The sequence below is a fragment of the Chrysochloris asiatica genome, unplaced genomic scaffold (genome assembly GCF_000296735.1).
Source record: "Chrysochloris asiatica unplaced genomic scaffold, ChrAsi1.0 scaffold00008, whole genome shotgun sequence".
In the NCBI taxonomy this organism is placed as follows: Eukaryota; Metazoa; Chordata; class Mammalia; order Afrosoricida; family Chrysochloridae; genus Chrysochloris; species Chrysochloris asiatica.
Window position 1 is genome coordinate 21353084 of NW_006408526.1, and position 20096 is coordinate 21373179.

At 43.3% G+C, this 20096-nt stretch overlaps 1 protein-coding gene across 1 annotated transcript in view; it reads left to right on the forward strand.

The window, feature by feature from the left end:
* Positions 1–552: 552 nt before the first annotated feature.
* The window catches only part of LAYN (layilin), a 32907-nt gene continuing 13363 nt past the window's right edge, over positions 553–20096 (forward strand). Inside the window, 6 exon segments of the mRNA XM_006833966.1 lie at positions 553–637; positions 1458–1481; positions 4608–4905; positions 12169–12326; positions 17650–17693; positions 19844–19864. Of these exon segments, the coding sequence (XP_006834029.1) occupies positions 553–637; positions 1458–1481; positions 4608–4905; positions 12169–12326; positions 17650–17693; positions 19844–19864 (630 nt within the window).

Below are 20096 nucleotides of genomic sequence, written 5' to 3' on the forward strand. Positions count from 1 at the left end.
CCGTGGAACCGCTGGTAGTTTCCAATGGCTGACCTTGTGGTTAGCAGCCCGATTCGTAACCACTGGGCAAATTCTTGATCTCCTTGGAAAGCTTTGTTGTTGTCGTAGTTAAGTGCCTTCAAGTCGGTTCCAACCCATAGCGACCCTGTATAAAGTTTCAGAGGAGCGGCTGGTGAGCTTGAACCGCCGACCTAGGGAATCAAACCGACTTTGCAGTCCAGCGCATTACCCCGCAGCGCCACTCTAGGACTCCTAGGGGTAGGAGAATGGCTCCCTCTGCAACTAGCTCCCGTGAGGCCAACGTGGTGGAGGAGGCGGCTCTGCTGGGAAAAACCAGTCCGCAGGGCTGTGCTCCCCGCAGTGACGTCCTAGGGGGCGGAGGGGTTGGCCGGTTGGCTCTGCGCCTACCCCGCCTCTTCCCAGTGCCCAGTCGGTCGGTCCTCCGGCGATGTTGCTGCAGCCAACACCATTTCAGCTATAGCGCACGCAGGGCTCTTCTCCTACTCCACTACGGTGGCGCCCAAGAATCTTAGGTGGCTTCCGAGCTGGATCATGCAGCCTCGAACCCCGCTGCTGGCAATGCTGTTGATGGTGGTGCTGGCAGGGCCTGGGGGCGCGTCTGGCCGCTTGCTGAGCGGTGAGTGAGAGCGCTGGGGCGGAGGCTGGAGGGCTGGGCTGATGCTTGCGGGCTGAACTGAGGCTCTGGCTGCATACATTCTGCCGACGACCCTCTGTGGGTCACCGCGCCTCTTTTCTGGCCCTCCGCCTGGTGGGAGGAGGGTAGCACAGTCCGCCCCACTCCGGCGCGCCCAGCTTCCGAGGGAGCAATTGCCGGATGCCTGAGCCCAAGTTTCCCTAGGCTGCCCATTTCCATGCGTGTCCCCAAGCACTCAAAGTCCGGTCCCGGTATAAGGTTACGGGGATAGGCAGATGTAGGCGGGATGGGGCAGTTTACAAACTTGCTCCAGTGGGCATCTCCAAAGAGTGTGGCGTGGGAGTCCCCGAGACCCTCGCGGAGCGGGCTCACCAGCTAGTTCCCACCTCCCGTGGCCGTGGGGGCAGCGGAGCTTTAGGGTCAGCGGTGGGTGCTGTAGGAACCCTGCTTGTTATTCATTACTGGTAGCTTCGCAAGGGCTCCAAAGCCCGGAATGAAAGCGCTCAAAGATTGGGAAACTTGAGTCCTGGTTGCTTTGTAGTTAAAACCCATCAGCGGCTCCGCAGAAGCAAGTGTGGCAGTCTGCTTCCCGTAAAGACTGGAGTTCTGGTGTGGCGCAAACTGAGATGACAGCCTTGGAAACCCCGTGGAGCAGTTCGACCTTGTCCTGTAGGGTCGCTATGAGTCGGAATGGACTGGCCGGCAGTGGGTTCGGTTTGGTTTGGTAGAGATCGGGAAAGAAGTCCCGCCTGACTCAGACAATGACTCTCTTTGCTTCCTTCCTCCTGGCGTGTCACTGCAGCCTCGGACTTGGACCTCAGAGGAGGTACAGTTTTGTGTCTTCTTGCCTTTCCAGTTGTTATGCATACCGTGGGGAGAATGTCCATGACCCTCTCTCAGGCCCCGAACGCGGGCGCCGGCACATTAGCCAAGCGGAACATAAGAAGATGGGAACTTGTTCCACTCTTCAGTTATCCCGCCTGAGAAGCTTTATTTAAAGAATCTAACATTGGTTTCACGATGGGGGTGGGGCGCGAGACTGTAAAGGCGGAGGGCAACTGATTTGAACTGCTTGGTTAAAACTACGTAGGTTCCATCCTAGGGGGTGGGGAGCAGAAGGCCCGCCCTCCCTTCCCCTTCCTGCAGATGAAAGGACACTTCCTGAAGGCAGAGAGACCAGATGCGTCCTTGGACCTCCTTCCATCTCTAGCTCACTCTGGTATCCTCCCCCTGACTCGGGATGTGTGGCCAGACTGGGACCACACAGGGGATTCAATTAAAACGTTATGTCCCCTCAGAGTCAGACAATACCATTCAACTGCTTCTATTATGCAGGTGGACAGGTTAGCGGGTTCCTCTTTCTCACCATTCTCCTTTGCTGCTTGCAGCCCCTTAAACTTACAGTCCCTTTAAGGCATCACAAGGGAGCTCGGATGATGCTGAAAGGAGAGGGGCGAACCCACCCGTTGCTCTGTGAAAGATGTAGCTGTCTGCTTACATAAAGATACCTGCCTACCGGGCAATTCTGGTCTGTCCTCTAGGGTCACTAGGAGTCCGAATGGACTCTAGAGTAGTGAGATTGATTTTTCATTTTAAGGAATCACTTAAGCTGGCCCAGTCTCTTTCCCAGCTTCTAGTCCCAGCCTCGCTAGTGGTGGTTCCCAACCTCAGGGAAATACCTCTTTGGTGAGAATGTCTTACTATTTGAGGCCTCCTCATTTGCTGGTCTGGAGAAAGATGAGGTTTTCTGGACCCACAAAGATGTACAGCCTCAGAAACCCTATACAAAGTCATTATGAGTTGAAACTGACTCCACAGCACTTAATAACAACAACAATAATTTGCTAGTGAAAGCTCACTGGCTCTGTAGGATAAGCACTGGACTGCAAAGCACAAGAGCTGCGGTTCAAACCCACCAGCCTCCTTGAGAGAAAGATGAAGCCTGCAAAAAAGTTGCTGGTGGACCATTTAGAGTTTCTCTATTAGCAGCAAACACAGAAGGATCCCAAGGAAATAGGAAAACATGCAAATTCTATCACTTGTTACTTGTTAGAATTTATATACAATTGATGAGAGAAATCGAAAATAAAAGATTCACAAGAGCTTTCTGTATTATCTTTGTGTTCTATTCCCATTTATCATCAACAATGCAGTTAACTGTGGCTTTTTGCCCTGGTTTCTTGAGAATTTGGAGAATGAATGCCATCTGGCTGCCTAAACACTGCAAAATAAGTTAGGGAAATGTGAACATTCCAGGAGGACTGGAAAGAGGTTCCCCCAAACCAAACCCCTATCCCTCACTCTTCAACAGCAATTTATACCCACAGTCTACAATCTGACTCTCAAATTGCAGGGACTACTCCCCTGGTTGAAATTCGGTTTCACTTTTGCACACTTCAGAAACCAATGCTGTGTGCTCCTGTGGGGTGGAAACTGGTATTTGTTTCTGTTTCCCCAGCATCCAGCACAGTGTCAGGCACAGAGCATACATTCAATCAGTGTTGATTCAGCAAAGGAGTAATGATGCTACTATTTCTGGCATAGCAAGACTCCTGTCACCCAGACACAAGCTAGAGCAGTGTGCACTGGTGAGTGATTTATTATTCACTGTTCAGTAGCACCCCATCCATTTGTCTGAAATGGTCTCCAGGCCTTCATGGGTTCCCAGTGCAGGCTGACCCTGGGGTGGAGCTGGAAGGAGCAGTATAGTTTAGTAGTTACTGGCATGACTTTGTAATTCGATGTGAGTTGTAACTCAGGCAGTGCTGCTGATCGTTGTGTGACCTTAGCCAGTTAACTTAATTTCTCTGAGCCTCAGTTTTCTCATAAACAATACCTGCAAACTCAAACCAAACCAAACCAGACACATTGCTGTTGAGTCGAATTCTGACTCATAGCAATCCTACAGGACAGAGGAGAACTGCTCTGCGGGACTTCTGAGGTTGTAAATCTTTATGGAAGCAGACTGCTACAGCTTTCTTCCATGGAGCGGCTGGTGGGTTTGAACCATCAAGTTTTTTTGGTTAGCAACCAAGCACTTAATCACTGTGCCACCAGAACTCCTTACAACAATATCTACAATTGGAAGTTACTCTGAGGTTTCAATGAAATAAAGTATGTATGAAAATGAAAAGCCCTTAAAAATAAAGCCAAACCCACTAACATTGGCTTGGTTCCAACTGATAGTGACAGAATAGAACTGTCCCATAGGGTTTCTGAGACTGTAAATCTTTACAGAAGCAGATTGCCTCATCATTCTCCTGTGGAGCTGCTGATGGGTTCGAACCACTGACCTAAAGCAGCCTAATACTTAGCACATTGTGTTGCCAGGTTTCCTGGGTTACACCGAAGACTGAGTGAATGCTCAATCCTGCTACATAGGAAGAAGGTTCCAAGAGAGAGAAAACCACACCTGACTCTAGATTGCCTCTCTTACATGAAGGAATCACCAGTTAACTCACCTGAAGCCACAGTGTCCTCTGAGAGTCCCTAATGGCATGAAAGACTTATTTGTATATATTTAAGTGAAATAGAAACAACCCAACTGTCCATCAATAGATGGATAGATTAGCAATGGTCAAGTCCATTCTCATTTTTCACTGTAATTATGTTCCATAAAGCTTTCCAGAACACTGAATTAGCCTTGTTAGGAATGTGACAAAAGATGACTCACATTCATCTACCTTTCTTTCAAACAAGAGCAAAAAAAAAAAAAACTCTGCTAAACAAAACATGAAGTCCCTACACTGTACTGGGATTGGAGTTGCAATTACTGTGCCTCCATGCTGGAAGGGGTAATAATTGCTCTAGGACCCCTAAGTGACATTTTATCATTCCATTGATGAGTAATCAGGATACCTGCCAAGTCATACTGTGTTTCCATAGCTCCAAGCATTCCTACCCTGGTATACTTTTGGGGACGCTGAAACAGATTGACTTCTTTCTTCTCTAGGGCAGCCAGTCTGCCGGGGAGGGACTCGGAGGCCTTGTTATAAAGTGATTTACTTCCATGATGCTTCTCGAAGACTGAACTTTGAGGAAGCCAGAGCAACCTGCAGAAGGGATGAGGGCCAGCTAGTCAGCATCGAGTCTGAAGATGAACAGAGATTGATACAAAAGTTCATTGAGGACCTCTTGGCTTCGGATGGCGATTTCTGGATCGGGCTCAGGAGGCGTGAGGAAAAGCAAAGTAATAACACACCCTGCCAGGACCTTTATACTTGGACTGATGGCAGCACATCAAAATTTAGGTAAGTGTGTGGAATCCACAATGGCTGACTCACATGACATAACTCAGAAAGGAGCCAGGCTGGGTATATACCCAAAGAACTTGAAAGCAGGGATTCAAGTTGGTACCAATATGGTTGGTACCAATCATAGCAGCAGCATTCGCAATAGCAAACAACCCAATGTCCATCAATGGATAGATAAATAAAATGTGGCCCAGTTCATTCTCATCCTTCATCATAGCTATGTTCTATAAGGCATCCTGGTGAGGCGCCTTAGGATAAGCACTTGACCATAATGTCAGTTTGAATCACAAGGTTGGTGGTTCAAACTCACCAGCCACTCTTTGGAAACTCTATACAGGGTCACTATGAGTCGGAACCGTTTTGGTGGCACTTAACAGTAATAACAATATTCTATAAAGTCTCCCAGAACACAGAATTAACCACAAACATGACAAAAGATGACTCACGTTCCCTCTCAGGTGTCTCTGAATGCCTAGCAAATGACTATAACTATTGATTTTGAGCTCATAAATAAATTTTACCAAGTAGGCAAATTCTCAAATATGGAATCCATGAATAAGGAGAATCAACTGTGTGTAGTGTATAATGGAATATTATTCAGCAATAAAAAGGAATGGAATTCTGGTGCGGCACTGTGGGATAAAGCACTGGACTACAAGACCAGTTTGAACTACAAGGTCTGCAGTTCAAACTCACCAGCTGCTCCTTGAAACCCTATACTGGGTCACTATGAGTTGGAACAAACTCAATGATGCTTAGTAACAACACTATAAAAAGGTATGAAGTCACATGCTACAATATTACCACCAGCAGTTGCCATCCAGTTGATTCTAACACATGACAAACCCATGTGGGTCAGAGTAGAACTGTGCTCTACTGGGCTTTTCAGTGATTGATTTTTTTCCTAAGTAACTCTCTAGTTCTGTCTTACAAGGCTTCTCTGGGTTTACTCAAACCTCCAAGCTTTCTGTTAGCAGCCAAGAGCATTAACTTACTCTGCTACAATATTAAGCTGAGTAAAATAAGCCAAACACAAAAGAGCACATATTGCATGATCCCACTTATATGAAATATCTGCTATAGGCATATTCACAAAGCCGGAAAGTACCAGGAACTAGGGAGAGGGGACAGTGGGAAGCTACTGCTTAAAGGATAGAGTTTCTGTCCAGGATAATGACAAAGTGTTAAAAATAGAGAGTGATGATGGTTTCACAACACTGTGAGTGTGAAAAACCAAAACTGTTGCTGGCAACCCAATGGGTCAGAGTAGAACTACTCCATAGGGTTTCCAAGGCTGTCAATCATTATGGAAGCAACCCACCACATCTATGGATGGATTCAAACTGTTAGCCTTCTGGTTAGCAGCCAAGGACGTAACCACTATGCCATCAGGGCTCCTCATGAATGTGACTAATGCCACTGAATTGCACACTTCAAAATGGTTAAAATGGCAACTTTTATGTGGTGTGTATTTTAGCACAATCCATTTTGTTTAAAGGTGGCAGGCTGGCTCCACAGTGCCAGACCAATGAGGAAGCGAAGGCCCAGTTAGGTAGAGCCTGAGAGGGTACTAGCATTGGAACAGCAGTACAGTGAAGTTGGTGAATGCGGCTTTGATTTGGGCCCAACTGATGCACAAAAATGCCCTTTTCAAGCAGGTGTAGACCAGAAGTATTGTTTTGATGATTTACAGTGCTTAAATATAGTAGTTCTATCCTCAGAAACGCTATACAGGGTCACTATGGGCTGGAAGCCACTCAATGGAACTTAACTACAACAATCTAGCCATTTAGGAGCACTGAAAGCATCGTGGGTTATGTGTTGGGCTATTAACTACAAGGTCAGCAGTTCAAATGCACCATATACTTTGTGGAAGAAAGATGAGGCTTTTTGCTTCTGTAAAGATTTACCACCTCAGAAACCCTATACAAGGTCACTGTGAGTCAGAATTGACTCCACGACACACCACCACCACCACCATCAAGCCATTTGGAGCCCTGGTGTGATGCTATAGGATAATCACTGGACTGCTTACCACATCATCAGTAGTTCAAACCCACCAGTTGCTTCTCAGAAACTCTATACAGGGTTACTATGAGTCAGAACTGACTGATAGCACTTAAAAACAATGATAATCAAGCCATTTGTGCTAGGACCTCACCTGAGAGATTGAAGGTCTATGGGGCTAAGACTCAGGATAATATTCAAGACCTCAGGGGAATAGGGTGAGCAGGAAGTCAGAGTCAAGATCTAATGCACTGTGTGGGTCAAGAGTGGTGTCTTCAGGAAGACTGAAGTTTGTGGAAGCGTCCAAAACCCACAGCACCAGAACTTCACACCCCACCCTGACATTACAGCATTGCTATTATCCCTTCCCAAGAAATGTGGTGAGATGGACAGACACGACTTAAAACACTTTTTCGACTCTGTAAATCAAAATAATATCAATTAAATTAAATAGTAAACATAAGACTAGAAAGAAGTTTGTAAAAAACTGACAAAGAGTTTATATAAATCAATGGAACACTGAGACGCCAAAAGATGAAAAATCAAAAGACTGAACAGACTTTGTTCAGGAAACAGGAAGTTAGTTGGTAAACAGTCATATGGAAAAATCATTTAAATTGTTACCAGTCAAAAAATGCAGATTAAAATATTTACCTTTTACATGAAGGCAGCATGTACACCATCTGTCCAACATTATGCTAATGCCCGACCATAACACTCCTCAGATCCAGAGCTTCATAGATGTTTGGAGTGTAGCTCCTCCAGGATTCCAGTAGGCCTTTACCTAGGAGAAAGTTAGAAGAGGAAGGTTAGAAGTATAAACAAGTGTCTCCAATCCTGCATCTGATCTCAGGGTTACAATTAATACTGATCTTCTTCTTCTATCATCCATTCTAGATCCCCTTCACCCTCTGCTGGTCTTTGTGGCTTAACTTGTAGCATGACACAGTCTCATCTATAACTCTCATCCCTGAAGAGTTGGAGCCACAGTCACCTTCCAACTACTTAGACTAGAGTGACTGTCGTTTTCCATTTCCCATCAAAAGTGGAGAAGTGAGCTACAAGAGGTATCCAAATAGATCAACTGCCTATATGTCCAATATGTTTCTCCCTGCCTATAATGGACATAAGGGAGCAGGCATAATGATTGGAGTCAGTTACCGCCTGCCAAGATAGCAACTCCTCTTATTGCCTGCTGGTCAGTCCCTGAACACAAAGATCTCAAAATTCCCAAGTGGTAGCCATAGCTTACAGTTCAGTAAGACTCTTGCTGTACCTTCTAACAGAAGTATTCCTCCTTTGGAAACCAATTCTAAGTCATTCACTAGTAGTCATGGTTAAGTGAGGTCCTGCTGGTACTCCTTGATTTACAGACTCATGTATTTTTACTCTTAGGGACACTGGCCTATACAAAGGTCATTAACTTAAAGTACACTGCATCTTGGAAAATGATGCTCCATTTGTCTCAAGCATTGCCTGTAAGCTGGTACTTCAGCTTTGTGTTCAGCAGCCTTCCATCACTGTGTCAGGCTGGCAGCTTCATGATGGTACAAAGTTATATGACCAGTAAATCTCATGATCAAGTGTTTACTCCCACATCTCCTTTGCTATAAAGTAAGTTCCTTGATCTGATGAGATTCTATTTGGGACTCTGTGTTGATAGGTCAACTACTGTGTAAGCCCTTGGATAGTGGTGCTAGTTAAGGCCCTGAGATCAGATGTGTGTCTATTCCTACCCAAATGAATCATTGCCCTTTCAGGGTAGAAAATGTTCAATGTACTCAACCTGCCATCAAATGCTGGGTTGGCGCTTTATCAGGATTTCTGCATTGACCTGTGTTGCTAGCTGCTGTTGGGCTTGTACCTAACCTCCATCCCTGCCACCATGACTACTCTGTTCATGCATCTGTTGTGCCAGCATTGAGGTGGCTGATTAAAGGCTGTCTGATGTCAGTTGGCTGAGTCATTTTATTCTTTTGGTTGTTTTAGTGCCTTTTCCATGATAGATGTTCTCTAGGGAGCTTTAACATGTTATAGGAGATATTTTCTTTATGCCCACTCTCTTCTCTCTGTTCATATCACTCTATCCAAGGACTTCTTGTTCCTAATCTTCCTGCGTTTTACAGGAATCAGACTAGTGAATAAAGCATTGGGCTACTAATCACAAAGTCCTTGTGACTCCACAGGAGAAAGATAAGACTGTCTGCTCTCATAAAGATTTATAGCCTCAGAAACCCTAAGGAGCAGTTCTACTTAAAGGGTTACTATGAGTCAGAATAGACTTAATGATAGTGGTGGCAATGGGATAAGGACCACTACCTCTACATTCTTTAGGCTTTTAAGGGCGTCACCTTCCTGTTTTTTATTTACCACTATTTAGCTATGGGGAGTCCTGGTGTGGCACTGTAGGGTAATGCACTGGACTGCAAAGTTGTTTGAACTGCAAGGTCAGCTGTTCAAGCTCACCAACTGCTCCTTGGAAACCCTATACAGAGTCGCTGTAGATCAGAATCGACTCGATGGCATTTAACAATAACAACAATATCTTGCTGTGGGTTGGGAAGAAAGGAGTGCAATTTCAGAGGCCTCCATTTGACCTTCTCCACTATGATAGCTCTTTCCCCATAGGCTAAGGAACCAATATGGGAGTGTACCAACTACCATATATGTATTTATTTGAGGAGCTTCATGGAAAAATGAAGTTAAAAGACAGTGGAATTTTTCCAAGTTCACTCATATATTTTGAGACTGGGGAATGACCACTGGGTGAGTTCTTTTCTGAGCTGGGTCTGAACCAGAGCTCTATTTAAGAACTGGCCTCAGTATGACCCCACTCCATTGGAAGACTTGATGACTATGTCTTCAGGTATCAGTGTCAACTTGCATGGTAATATTCAGCTCTACTCCTTTTCTGAGTGTGCAGTTGCCTGAGTAAATGGCTCTACATCCCTTTGGGGGAAGAATGCTGTTATTGTTCATTGTTATCAAGTCAGTTCTGACTTATAGCAACCCTGCATAGGGTTTTCGAGGAGCAACTGGTGGGTTTGAACTGCCTACCTTGGGGTTCACAGTCCAGTGCTTATCCCAGACACCAGGGGAAACTATCACCATGTTCACCTCCAGGCCCTTTCCTCCTGGGAACTTGGCCTTCCTTTCTTATCTATGGCTTCCAAGTCTGAAAACTGGCTCAAGTCCAGAAACTATATGCTTGGCATAATTTTTTATCCATCCATAATATTAAATAACGTAAAGGCATAAGGCCAGTGGGGAGGGGATCAAGGCAAGTCAGGACAGGCAACTTGCCAGTGGCATTGAAAAATGGGCTAGAGGTAACTAATGAGGTACAGAGCTCAGCCTCTTATTGTTCTGGGAAATTCAACCCAGAGGGAGCAGTAAAAGGTCTTCCTTTTTGTAGGCAGCAACATGGGATGCCAGCAAAGCCAAAGTAAGGCGCTGCCAGGATGCCTGCCTAGTAGTTGCCTCTTTCCTGAGGAGAGGCTCTGGTAAGAGCTAGACTGAAATGCAGGGCTCAGCTAACTAGTCTGAGACTAGGGTGAGATCTAAGTTCCAAAAGCAAGGTCAATAGTTCTAATCTACCAGTCACTCCATGGGAGGAAGATGAGGCTTTCTGCTCCCGTAAAGATTTACAACCTTGGAACCCCTATATCTGATCACTATGAGTTAAAACAGACCCGGTGATGCACAGCCACCACTGGCAATGGTGACTTTATATAACAGAATGAAACATTGTCCAGTACTATGGTTGAGCTCATTGTTATGTCCAATGTGTCAGTCCAACTCATTGAGGGTTCCCATCCTTTCCACTGACCCTCTATTTTACCAAATACGAGCACCCTCTACATATACCTTGCAAATGCAATTGGCATTTGCTTCCAGATACGTTAAGGGTTGTGAATTGGCTGGGGTGAAAGTATGCACCAGACAGCAAAGCCGTTTGAACTGCAAGGTCAGTGGTTCAAGCTCATCACCTGCTCCTTGGAAACCCGATACAGGGTCGTTATGGGTCAGAACTGACTCGATGGCACTTAGCAACAACAACAACATAAGCTCATAGTCTCAGTCAGCTGGAGGTTTCCAGACTCCTCCATCCTAACTGGCTTAGATCTAAAGTTAAAGCAATTTTGATCTGCTCCTGAAATCTTTCTGAATTATCCCTGATTGTTCTTTCCTGATGACATGTCTAAAGTAAGCAAGACAAAGTCACCCCATCCTCCCTTGTAGGGAACACCAAACTTTCAGAATAACCTGGTGGCAGAGGCACTTAATTCCAAGTACCACTAGGTAACAGAGCTTTTACATCCTTTCAGAGAGCTGGGAGAAAAAGGCAAGGAACTTAGCAGCAGAGGCTGATGGCAGGGTAGGGAGGGGATGAGCATCATCCACCTGCTCAGGTGGAAACAACTAAAAATGGAAAAAGACTGAGTGGACCCCCAATGAGACAGGAGTCCCACCCTCTCACCTCTTTTGACAGCCTCTGCACTATGGAAAGTCTTATCCAATGTTTGACTTTCCTTCTACTTACTGTACAGGGTTGCTATGAGTCAGAACTGACTCCACAGCACATAATCACCACCACCAAGCGCTCAGCTACTAACAGATTACAAACCCATCTTTCTCGCTCTGCAGGAGAAAGATGTGGCAGTCTGCATCCCTAAAGATTTACAGTCTTGAAATCCTTATTGGACAGTTCTACTCTGTCCCATAGGGTCTCTATGAGTTGGCATCAACTCATGAGCCAATGGGTTGTTGCTGTTGTCCACCACCCCACCCTCAGGATTAGGAAGGCAGCTGTGGTTGTTAAAGCAAGCAGAGGTGGTAGGGCAAACTCTGAATGAAATAAACCATGCCTCTTCTCAGTGCAACTGATCTCTTTCCAAATTTTTTTTTTTTTTGGGGGGGGGGGGGAAACAAAACCCAATTAGCAAAAAGCAAATAATAAATCAGATCACCCAGACTGGCCCTGCTAGTTGCTTATTCTTATAATTACTTTGCAGGTATCATATGGCATTATATCCCTCCCTTCAACGAGGTTGTGGTATCAGGTGATCGATTGTGACATCTGTATTAGAAAGTGTGTGGTTCTACTTATTGACAGTCTTTCAGTTCATTCTTCTTTTACTCTATGTCATGTTCAGAAGCAGAATCTGAAGTTCATGGCTGGCTAGAACCTGATGGGAAAATAAAAGCTCTGAAGTCCTGGCGTATCCTTCACTGTTGACCCCTTTCCTGCAGGAACTGGTATGTGGATGAGCCATCCTGTGGGAGTGAAGTCTGTGTGGTCATGTACCATCAACCATCAGCACCTGATGGCATCGGGGGCCCTTACATGTTCCAGTGGAATGATGACCGATGCAGCATGAAGAATAATTTTATTTGCAAATATTCTGATGGTAATGAATCCTCTCCAAGCTATGTGAATGAATTCTCAACCTCTTCCCTCATTTCATAAGCAGTTGCTAAAGACAAGACATTTGTTGTATGGTCTCTCTGGGAAAGTTTGTTGCAAATACCAGCAATACTAAACACTTGGAGTTCTTATACAGGGAAATGGAGTGGCATTTCCTCAGTGAGGAGTCATTCTAGCAAAGGAAAGCGACATCAGTTGTTGAGATAAAGGATGGAGAAAAAGGATCTGATTTATATATGCCAAAGCAAGAATTACTACAGCTTTCAGAAGATAAAAAGACCTCTGTATGAACAACCCCAAATCTCTATTCTTTCTATACGTGAGGTTGGCTGTCAGAGCTTGAAGTAAAGAAGGAATATGAAAGGAAGCTGGTCCTTGCTCCTACAAGCCTTCTAGTGGCTATGTGAGATTGTTTTCTGGGGCTTTAAGGAAACAGAAGAGTCCTGGTGGGGTGCTGTAGGATGATGTACTGGAGTCAGTTTGAACAACAAGATTAGTAGTTCAAACTCACGAGCCGCTCCTCGGAAACCCTACACAGGGTCACTCTGAGCCAGAACCAACTCAATGGCACTTAAGAACAACAAGGAAACCATAATGACTAGAAGAGATAGATGATAGGATATAGGCAGTCCCCAGATTACAAATGAGTTCTACTCCTGAATCTATCTTTATATCAAATTCGTACGTAAGTGGGCACAATTAGATACAATTCATATCTAATATCAGTTAGTCAAATGTTTACCTTAATATATGGTCTATAGCATCCTTTTCTGTAAGGATCCCTGGTAACGATTTTAGTTAGGCAATGGGCTGCTAACTGTGAGGTCAACAGGTCAAACCCACCAGGCACTCCAGAAGAGAAAGATGAGGCTGTCTACTCCCATAAAGATTTGTAGTCTCAGAAACCCTATCTAGGTTCACTACAAGTTGGGATCCACTCACTGGCATCCTAATATTTTATCCATCCATGAGATGAAATAGAATAAAAACATAAGGCCAGTGGGGAGGAGAACCAGGCAAATCAGGACAGGTGGCTTCCCAATGGCTTTGGAAAATGGGCTAGAGGTAACTACTGCTATTGTTAAGTGCTGTCGAGTCAGTTCAGACTCATAACAATTAGTATTAGTGTTTCCAAGGAGTGGGGGGTAAGTTTGAACCACCGACCTTGTGATTCAAACCAACCTTGAAGTCAGTGCATTATCCCATAGTGCCATACCAGGACTCCAGATAGATTAGGGATTTTGAATTGACTACAAGTGCATAGCCTCATTTGGCTGGGATTTCCCAGACTCCTCCATCATAACTGTCCTAAACGTGAAGTGATATTTGATCCTTAAGTTTCTCACCCACCAAGAAGCCAACTGCCTGGCCCCAACTCTGCATTCTTTCCTGGAAGGAATAGAACAACTAGTTAGTTGTATCCAGTTTGGGACCGACTAATCCTGCCATTTTAAAATGGTTTGTATTTGACTACGTTTTCTAAGCAGTTTTGTTGCGAGAGACGTGTCTACTCTTCATCACCTCAGATGAACTCTCTGGAGTGATCTGCCCCAAAGTTATACAGCATTGTCTCAGGCAGGGAGCCCACCAAAGCTCCGACTGCCTTAGCAGGTTGCCTTTTCAGAGCAGTGAAAGCAAGGCACTTGTTACAAACTGATTTTCCATCATTACCTTTTATTAGTTTTACGATTTAAATTTTTTGAAATATGAAATTTCGAATTTTTTTCTATGTCCTTTTATTTGGGGACTTTTTTTTCTGAAACACTGAAACTTGTATTTACCTATCTTTAATTTTGTTGTGATTTGAGTGAAAGTTTAGAGAGCAAGTTGGTTTTCCATTCAACTATTCAGACACTGTTTATTCTGTCACCTTGACTGTACTCCTCACAGTGTAACAGCACTTTCCCACATCCTCCCTGTGTTCCATTCAGTCTACTTTCCTTTCCTTCCCACCTTCTGAGCTTCACCCCTAGGCAAATGTTGCCCTTTCAATCTACTGTGGTTTACTTGGGGACTTTGAGTCTATTAATTTTTTTTGTTTATTATTGTTTGCTTTGTTAACCATGCTCTAATGGTTTTGTTGTGGTACTGTAGGATAAGCACTGGACCACAAGGTCATTTGAATCACAAGATCGGCAGTTTAAGCTCACCAGCCGCTCCTCGGAAACCCTATACAGGGGTCTCTGTGAGTCTGAACCTACTCAATGACATTTAACAGTAATTGGTTTTGTTACCGTCCACTGTGATTATAAGGAGCTGTGGTAGCAGAGTAGTTACGAGTCAGGCTGCTAACCTCAAGGTTAGCAGTTCGAAACTACCAGCTATTCCGCGGGAGAAAGATGAGACTTTCTGCTCCTGTAAAGATTACAGCCTCAGAAACCCTGTACGGGGTCACTATGAGTCAGAGCCAACTCCAGGGCACCACCATCACTGTGATTATGAAAGACAATGTCCTCCTCCCTCTTTTGATGCACTTTGAAATATTTAGAAGTAAAAATAGGCATCATATCTTGGAGTCCTGGTGTGGCACTATAAGATAAGCACTGGACCACAAGGTCTGTTTGAACCACAAGGTCAGCAGTTCAAACTCACCAGCCTCTCCTCAGAACTCTATATAGGGTTGCTCTGAGTCAGAATCGACTTGATGGCATTTAACAATAACCACAACATCTGTAACTTACCCTCAGGGAAAAAAGACACTGATCTATAATGAATAATTAAGTAAATTAATATGGTTAAATGATTAACATATGGAAGATGTATAGGTAAAGGATACAAGGAAATTTTTCATACTGTTTCTGTAAATTTTCATAAATCTAAAATTACTTAACTTAAGAAGTTACAAAATACCTCCTCTGGGAAACCTTCCAGGGCCCCTCAAAACTAGGCTGGGAGCCTTGCTTTAAGAATCATAGCACCTCACACACTTTAACTTTTGTTGTTATCACTTAGTACCATTGAGTCAGTTCCAACTCATAGCAACCTTGTATAAGGTTTCCAAGGAGCAAATAACTGGTTAGTTTGAACCACCAACCTTGTAGTTAGCAGTTCAGTGCTTATCCTACAGTGCCACACTAGGACTCTGCACACTGTTTAGAGTTTGTCCCCTTTACTGCATGGTTGGCATACAGTCTGGAAACATGCTATGCTTGACCAATTGATGACTGTGCTTAAAGGCCACAGAGTGGGGTTCCAACAGAATGGCACACCATCATCCCATTATTCCAGAGTGACAAGGGGCTTGGTGAATGGTAATCATTCAAGCTGGCTCTGACAGTGTGTTCATACTATCCAGATTGGGACCCCCGCTTACTTCTTCTAGGGTGTGTTAAAAGCACAGGTGTATTCAGTGAAGATCAGAGACAAACATCTGAAGCAGCTGCAGTACCGATGCACGTTCATGGACTGATGGGAGTGCTAGTAAACGTGCACCATATTTACTGCAATCTTGCCATGGATTGAACCATGAAGCGACAGCAGAATGAACAGATCATGTAATGTCATTAAATACACTATGTATTGTAATGAGAGATCACAAAAGTCGTATTCATTAACATTCTCTTGTATTTTCAGGCTTTATAGCCATCCTATAGAGCAGGGATAGGGAACATTTTTTCTGACCAGGGCCATCTGTATTTTTATAACATCATTCACGGACCATACAAAATTATCAGCCTGAAAATTAGCCTGCTATATTTGGTCAGACATTTAATTAACTCATCCCTAATGTGATGGTTGGTACTGTGGTTGCCTTGGCATGGCCAGACCAAATGATTCTGTGGTCCTTATACTGCCCTTGGGCAGGACATTCTCCACCCCTGCTGTAGAGTGTAAGTTCCTTAGAAAGTTGGGACTATTTTTCATTTGCAGTTGTATCCCCCCTGCCTACTTCAAGAGTTTGTGTCCTTAGCATTTTAAATTATTTGGTTCAAATCTCAGTTTAGCTACATTTTAGCTGTGAGATCTTAGATAAATTAATCTCCCTTTACCTCAGTTTCCTTGTATATTAAAACAAAATAATAATAGTATCTACCTCACAAGATTGGAATCCTAGTGTGGTGCTGTAGGATAAGCACTGGACCACAAGGTCTGTTTGAATTGTAAGTTCAGCAGTTCAAACTCACTGGTGGCTCCTCAGAAATCCTATACAGGGTCACTAGGAGTCAGAACCAACTCGACTGCTCTTAACAATTACAACAACCTCATAAGATTATGAGGATAATTAAGTTTGTTTTTTATTAGAAAGTTAGGACAGTACCTCTCATATAGTAGTATCAAAGACCCTAGTGGCTCAGTGCTTAAACACTTGACTGCTTACTTAAACTTCAGCAATTTGAACTCACTGGCCACTCTGTGTCAGAAAGATGTGATAGTCTGACTCTATAGATTTACAGCCTCGGAAACCCTATGGTGCAGAAAGCAACTCCACAGCAATGGGGTGTATTGGGATGTAAGTGTTTTATTTTGGTTTTTAAATAAATAAGTGGATGTGCTTCACCTCTACACACACACACACTCACATGTATGGAGAGATCGTTAAAAGTTCCTATCCTTTCTGAATGAGACTTGGGAATGGGCTTGCCATCCTGGCTCTGGGACTGTGATTGTTAACATCTTCTCCTGAAGGACACTGTGCCTATGAACCAATAGCATCTGAACAGCATAAGAGAGGCACACAAGGGGATGGCATACTCCCAGTCAAGAGCAAAAGTATCCAATGTAGGTTGTCTTTGCAACCTGACTTTCCTGGGGTCCTGAAATATTTTAAATAAGCCAAAGTTCTTGAATCACCAGTCTGTCTTGGTGCTACCTAGTGATCCACTTATCCCCTCAACCATTTCCACTGCTTGGAGATTAGTGGGTGTTGTTTCCTAAAACATCCACAATACGAATTGATAAACTATCCAGGATTTACTCTAAAAGAACCCACGTAAGGAGTGGGTTTATTATTGAAATGAAATTAACCACATGTTCACAGTGGTTGAAGCTTCATGATAGGTACATAGAGCTTCATGACACTAATCTCTCTACTTTTGGATATATTTGGAAATTCCCATCTTTAAAAGCTTTAGAATGCATTTTAGAAGAAAAGTGCCATAGAAAGCTGGTCAGATTCTGGTACAGTTTCTCTAGTCTATGTGCAGAAGTGGTTCTTTTGACTTAACTAATGCAGTTCTGTTGTCTCTTATCACTAGATAAAGCTTGTTTGAATGACTGAATGAACAAACAAATGAATTATATGTTCTGGTTGATTTTATTCAGATGACATGGAAAAGTAATTGTTTTCGGTTTTGTTTCTGCTACAGAGAAACCAACGGTTCCTTCTACAAGACCTGAAGGTAAGCCTGCAGTTTGAGATTCTGGTTTATTGGGGTTTTTTCCCAGCATGCTAACTGAAAGTCTGGCAGGTCAAGTCCACCCAGAGGCACCTCATAAGAAAGATCTGGCGATCTACTTCTGAAAACTCAGCCATTGAAAACCCTATAGAGCATAGTTCCTCTCTGACACTCATGTCTCAGAATCGACTACATGACAACTGGTACGGATTTTGCTTTTTCAAAAGTTTAGAAACACACATTCTTTAGACCATTACTCAACAGAAATACCACTGGTGTTAGCCAGATAATTTGAACAGGAGTACGCCACACCTAGCCATGAAGAGAAGTTCACTAGTCTCAACTTCTATGTTGTTATTGTTGCTAGGTGCCTTAGAGTTGGTTCCGACTCATAGTGACCTCATGCACAGCAAAACAAAACACTGTCCGGTCTTGGGTCATCCCCTCAATCATTGTCATGCTTGAGCCCACTGCTGCTGCCACTGTGCAAATCCATTTCATTAGGGGTCTTCCTCTTTTTCACTGACCCTCCACTTTACCAAGCATGATGTCATTCTCATCAAGAAGGACTGGTCCCTCTTGATAATATGTCTGAAGAAACAAGTTCTGGCCATCTAGGAGCTTTCTGGCTGTACTTTTCCAACTCAGATTTATTTGTTCTTCTGGCAGTCCAATATTCTTCTCCAAAGTATCAGTCCTTCTACGGTCTTCCTTATTCACTGTCCAACTTTCACATGCATGTGAGGCTGTTGAAAACATCATGGCTTGGGTCAGGCGCACCTTAGTCCTCAAACTGCCATCTTTGTTCTTGAACACTTTAAAGAGGTCTTGTGCGGCAGAATTTCCTAGGAAATACGTCGTGTGATTTCTTGACTGTTGCTTCCATGAGTGTTGATAATGAATCCAAGCAAAATGAAGCCTTTCACAACTTCAATCCTTTTTCCAATTATCATGATTTATTTATTAGTCCACTTATAAGGATTTTTGTTTTATTTACATTGAGGTGCAAGACTGAAGGCTGTGGTCTTTGATCCTTATCATTCATGTATTTTAGGTCATCTTTGCTTTCAGCAAGCAAAGTTGAATCATCTGCATATCTCATGTTGCTAATCAGTCTTCTGACAATCCTGATGCTGTATTCTTCTTCATATAATCCATTTCTCAGATTATTTGCTCAGCATACAGATTGGATAAGTATGGTGAAAAAATATAGCTTTTGTGCACACCATTCAAGATTTTAAACTTTTCAGTGTCCCTTGTTCTGTTTGAATGACTGCCTTTTGATCTATGCACAGGTTCCTCCTGAGCACAATTAAATGTTCTGAAATACCCATTCTTCACTACATTTTCCATAGTTTGTCATGATCCAGTCAAAAGCCTTTGCATAGCCATTAAAGCACAAGTAAACATCTTTCTAGTACTCTCAGCTTTCAGCCAAGATCCATCTGACAACAGTGATAGTTCCATGTCCTGGTCTGGATCCAGCTTAAAACTCTGGTAGTTCCCTGTCAATGTACTGTTGCAGTCGTTTTTTAATTATCTTGAACAAATTTTACTTGCATGTGATATTAATGATATTGCCTAATGATTTCCGCATTCCATTTGGTCACCTCTCTTTGGAATGGGCACAAATATGAATCTCTTCCAATCAGTTGGCCAGGTAGCTGTCTTAAAACTTTCTTTGTATAAATGAATGAGTGCCTTCAGTCCTGCAGTTTGTTGAAAGATTTCAATTTGCATTCCATCAATTCCTGAAGCTTTGTTCTTTGTCAATGCCTTCAGTGCACCTTGGACTTCTCCCTTCAGTAATATTGGTTCTTAATCATATGCTAAATCTTGAAGTGGTTAAACATCAACCATCTCTTTTTAGTAAAAATGACTCTGTGTCTTCCTTCTATTTTCTTTCGATATTTTCTGTATCACTTGCCCATAGAATTCTTCAATATTTCAAGTTGAAGCTTGAATTATTTCTTCAATTCTTCCAGCTTGAGAAACTCTGAGCATGTTCTTCCCTTTTGGTTTTCTAACTCCAGGTCTTTGAACATTTCATTTTAATACTTGATTGTCTTCTCGAGCCACTCCTGAAATTTTCTGTCCAGCTCTTTTGCCACCTCTTTTCTTCCATTTGCTTTAGCATCTCTATGCTAGAAAGCAAGTTTCAGAGTCTCTTCAGATACCCATTTTGGTCTTCTCCTTCTTTCTTTTTATTTTTTCATTTTTATTTATTTATTTATCTTAAATGTTTTATTGTGATTTATGTGATAGTTTACATGGGAGAACATTAATTTTACATTCATTCTATCGTATATCATCTCATTGCCATGATTACAATCCCCTCCGTGCATCATCAACCAACTAAGGGCATACATACCCTGCAATCCTTCCCCCCAATACTCCCCAGGTCTTCAGCACACAGT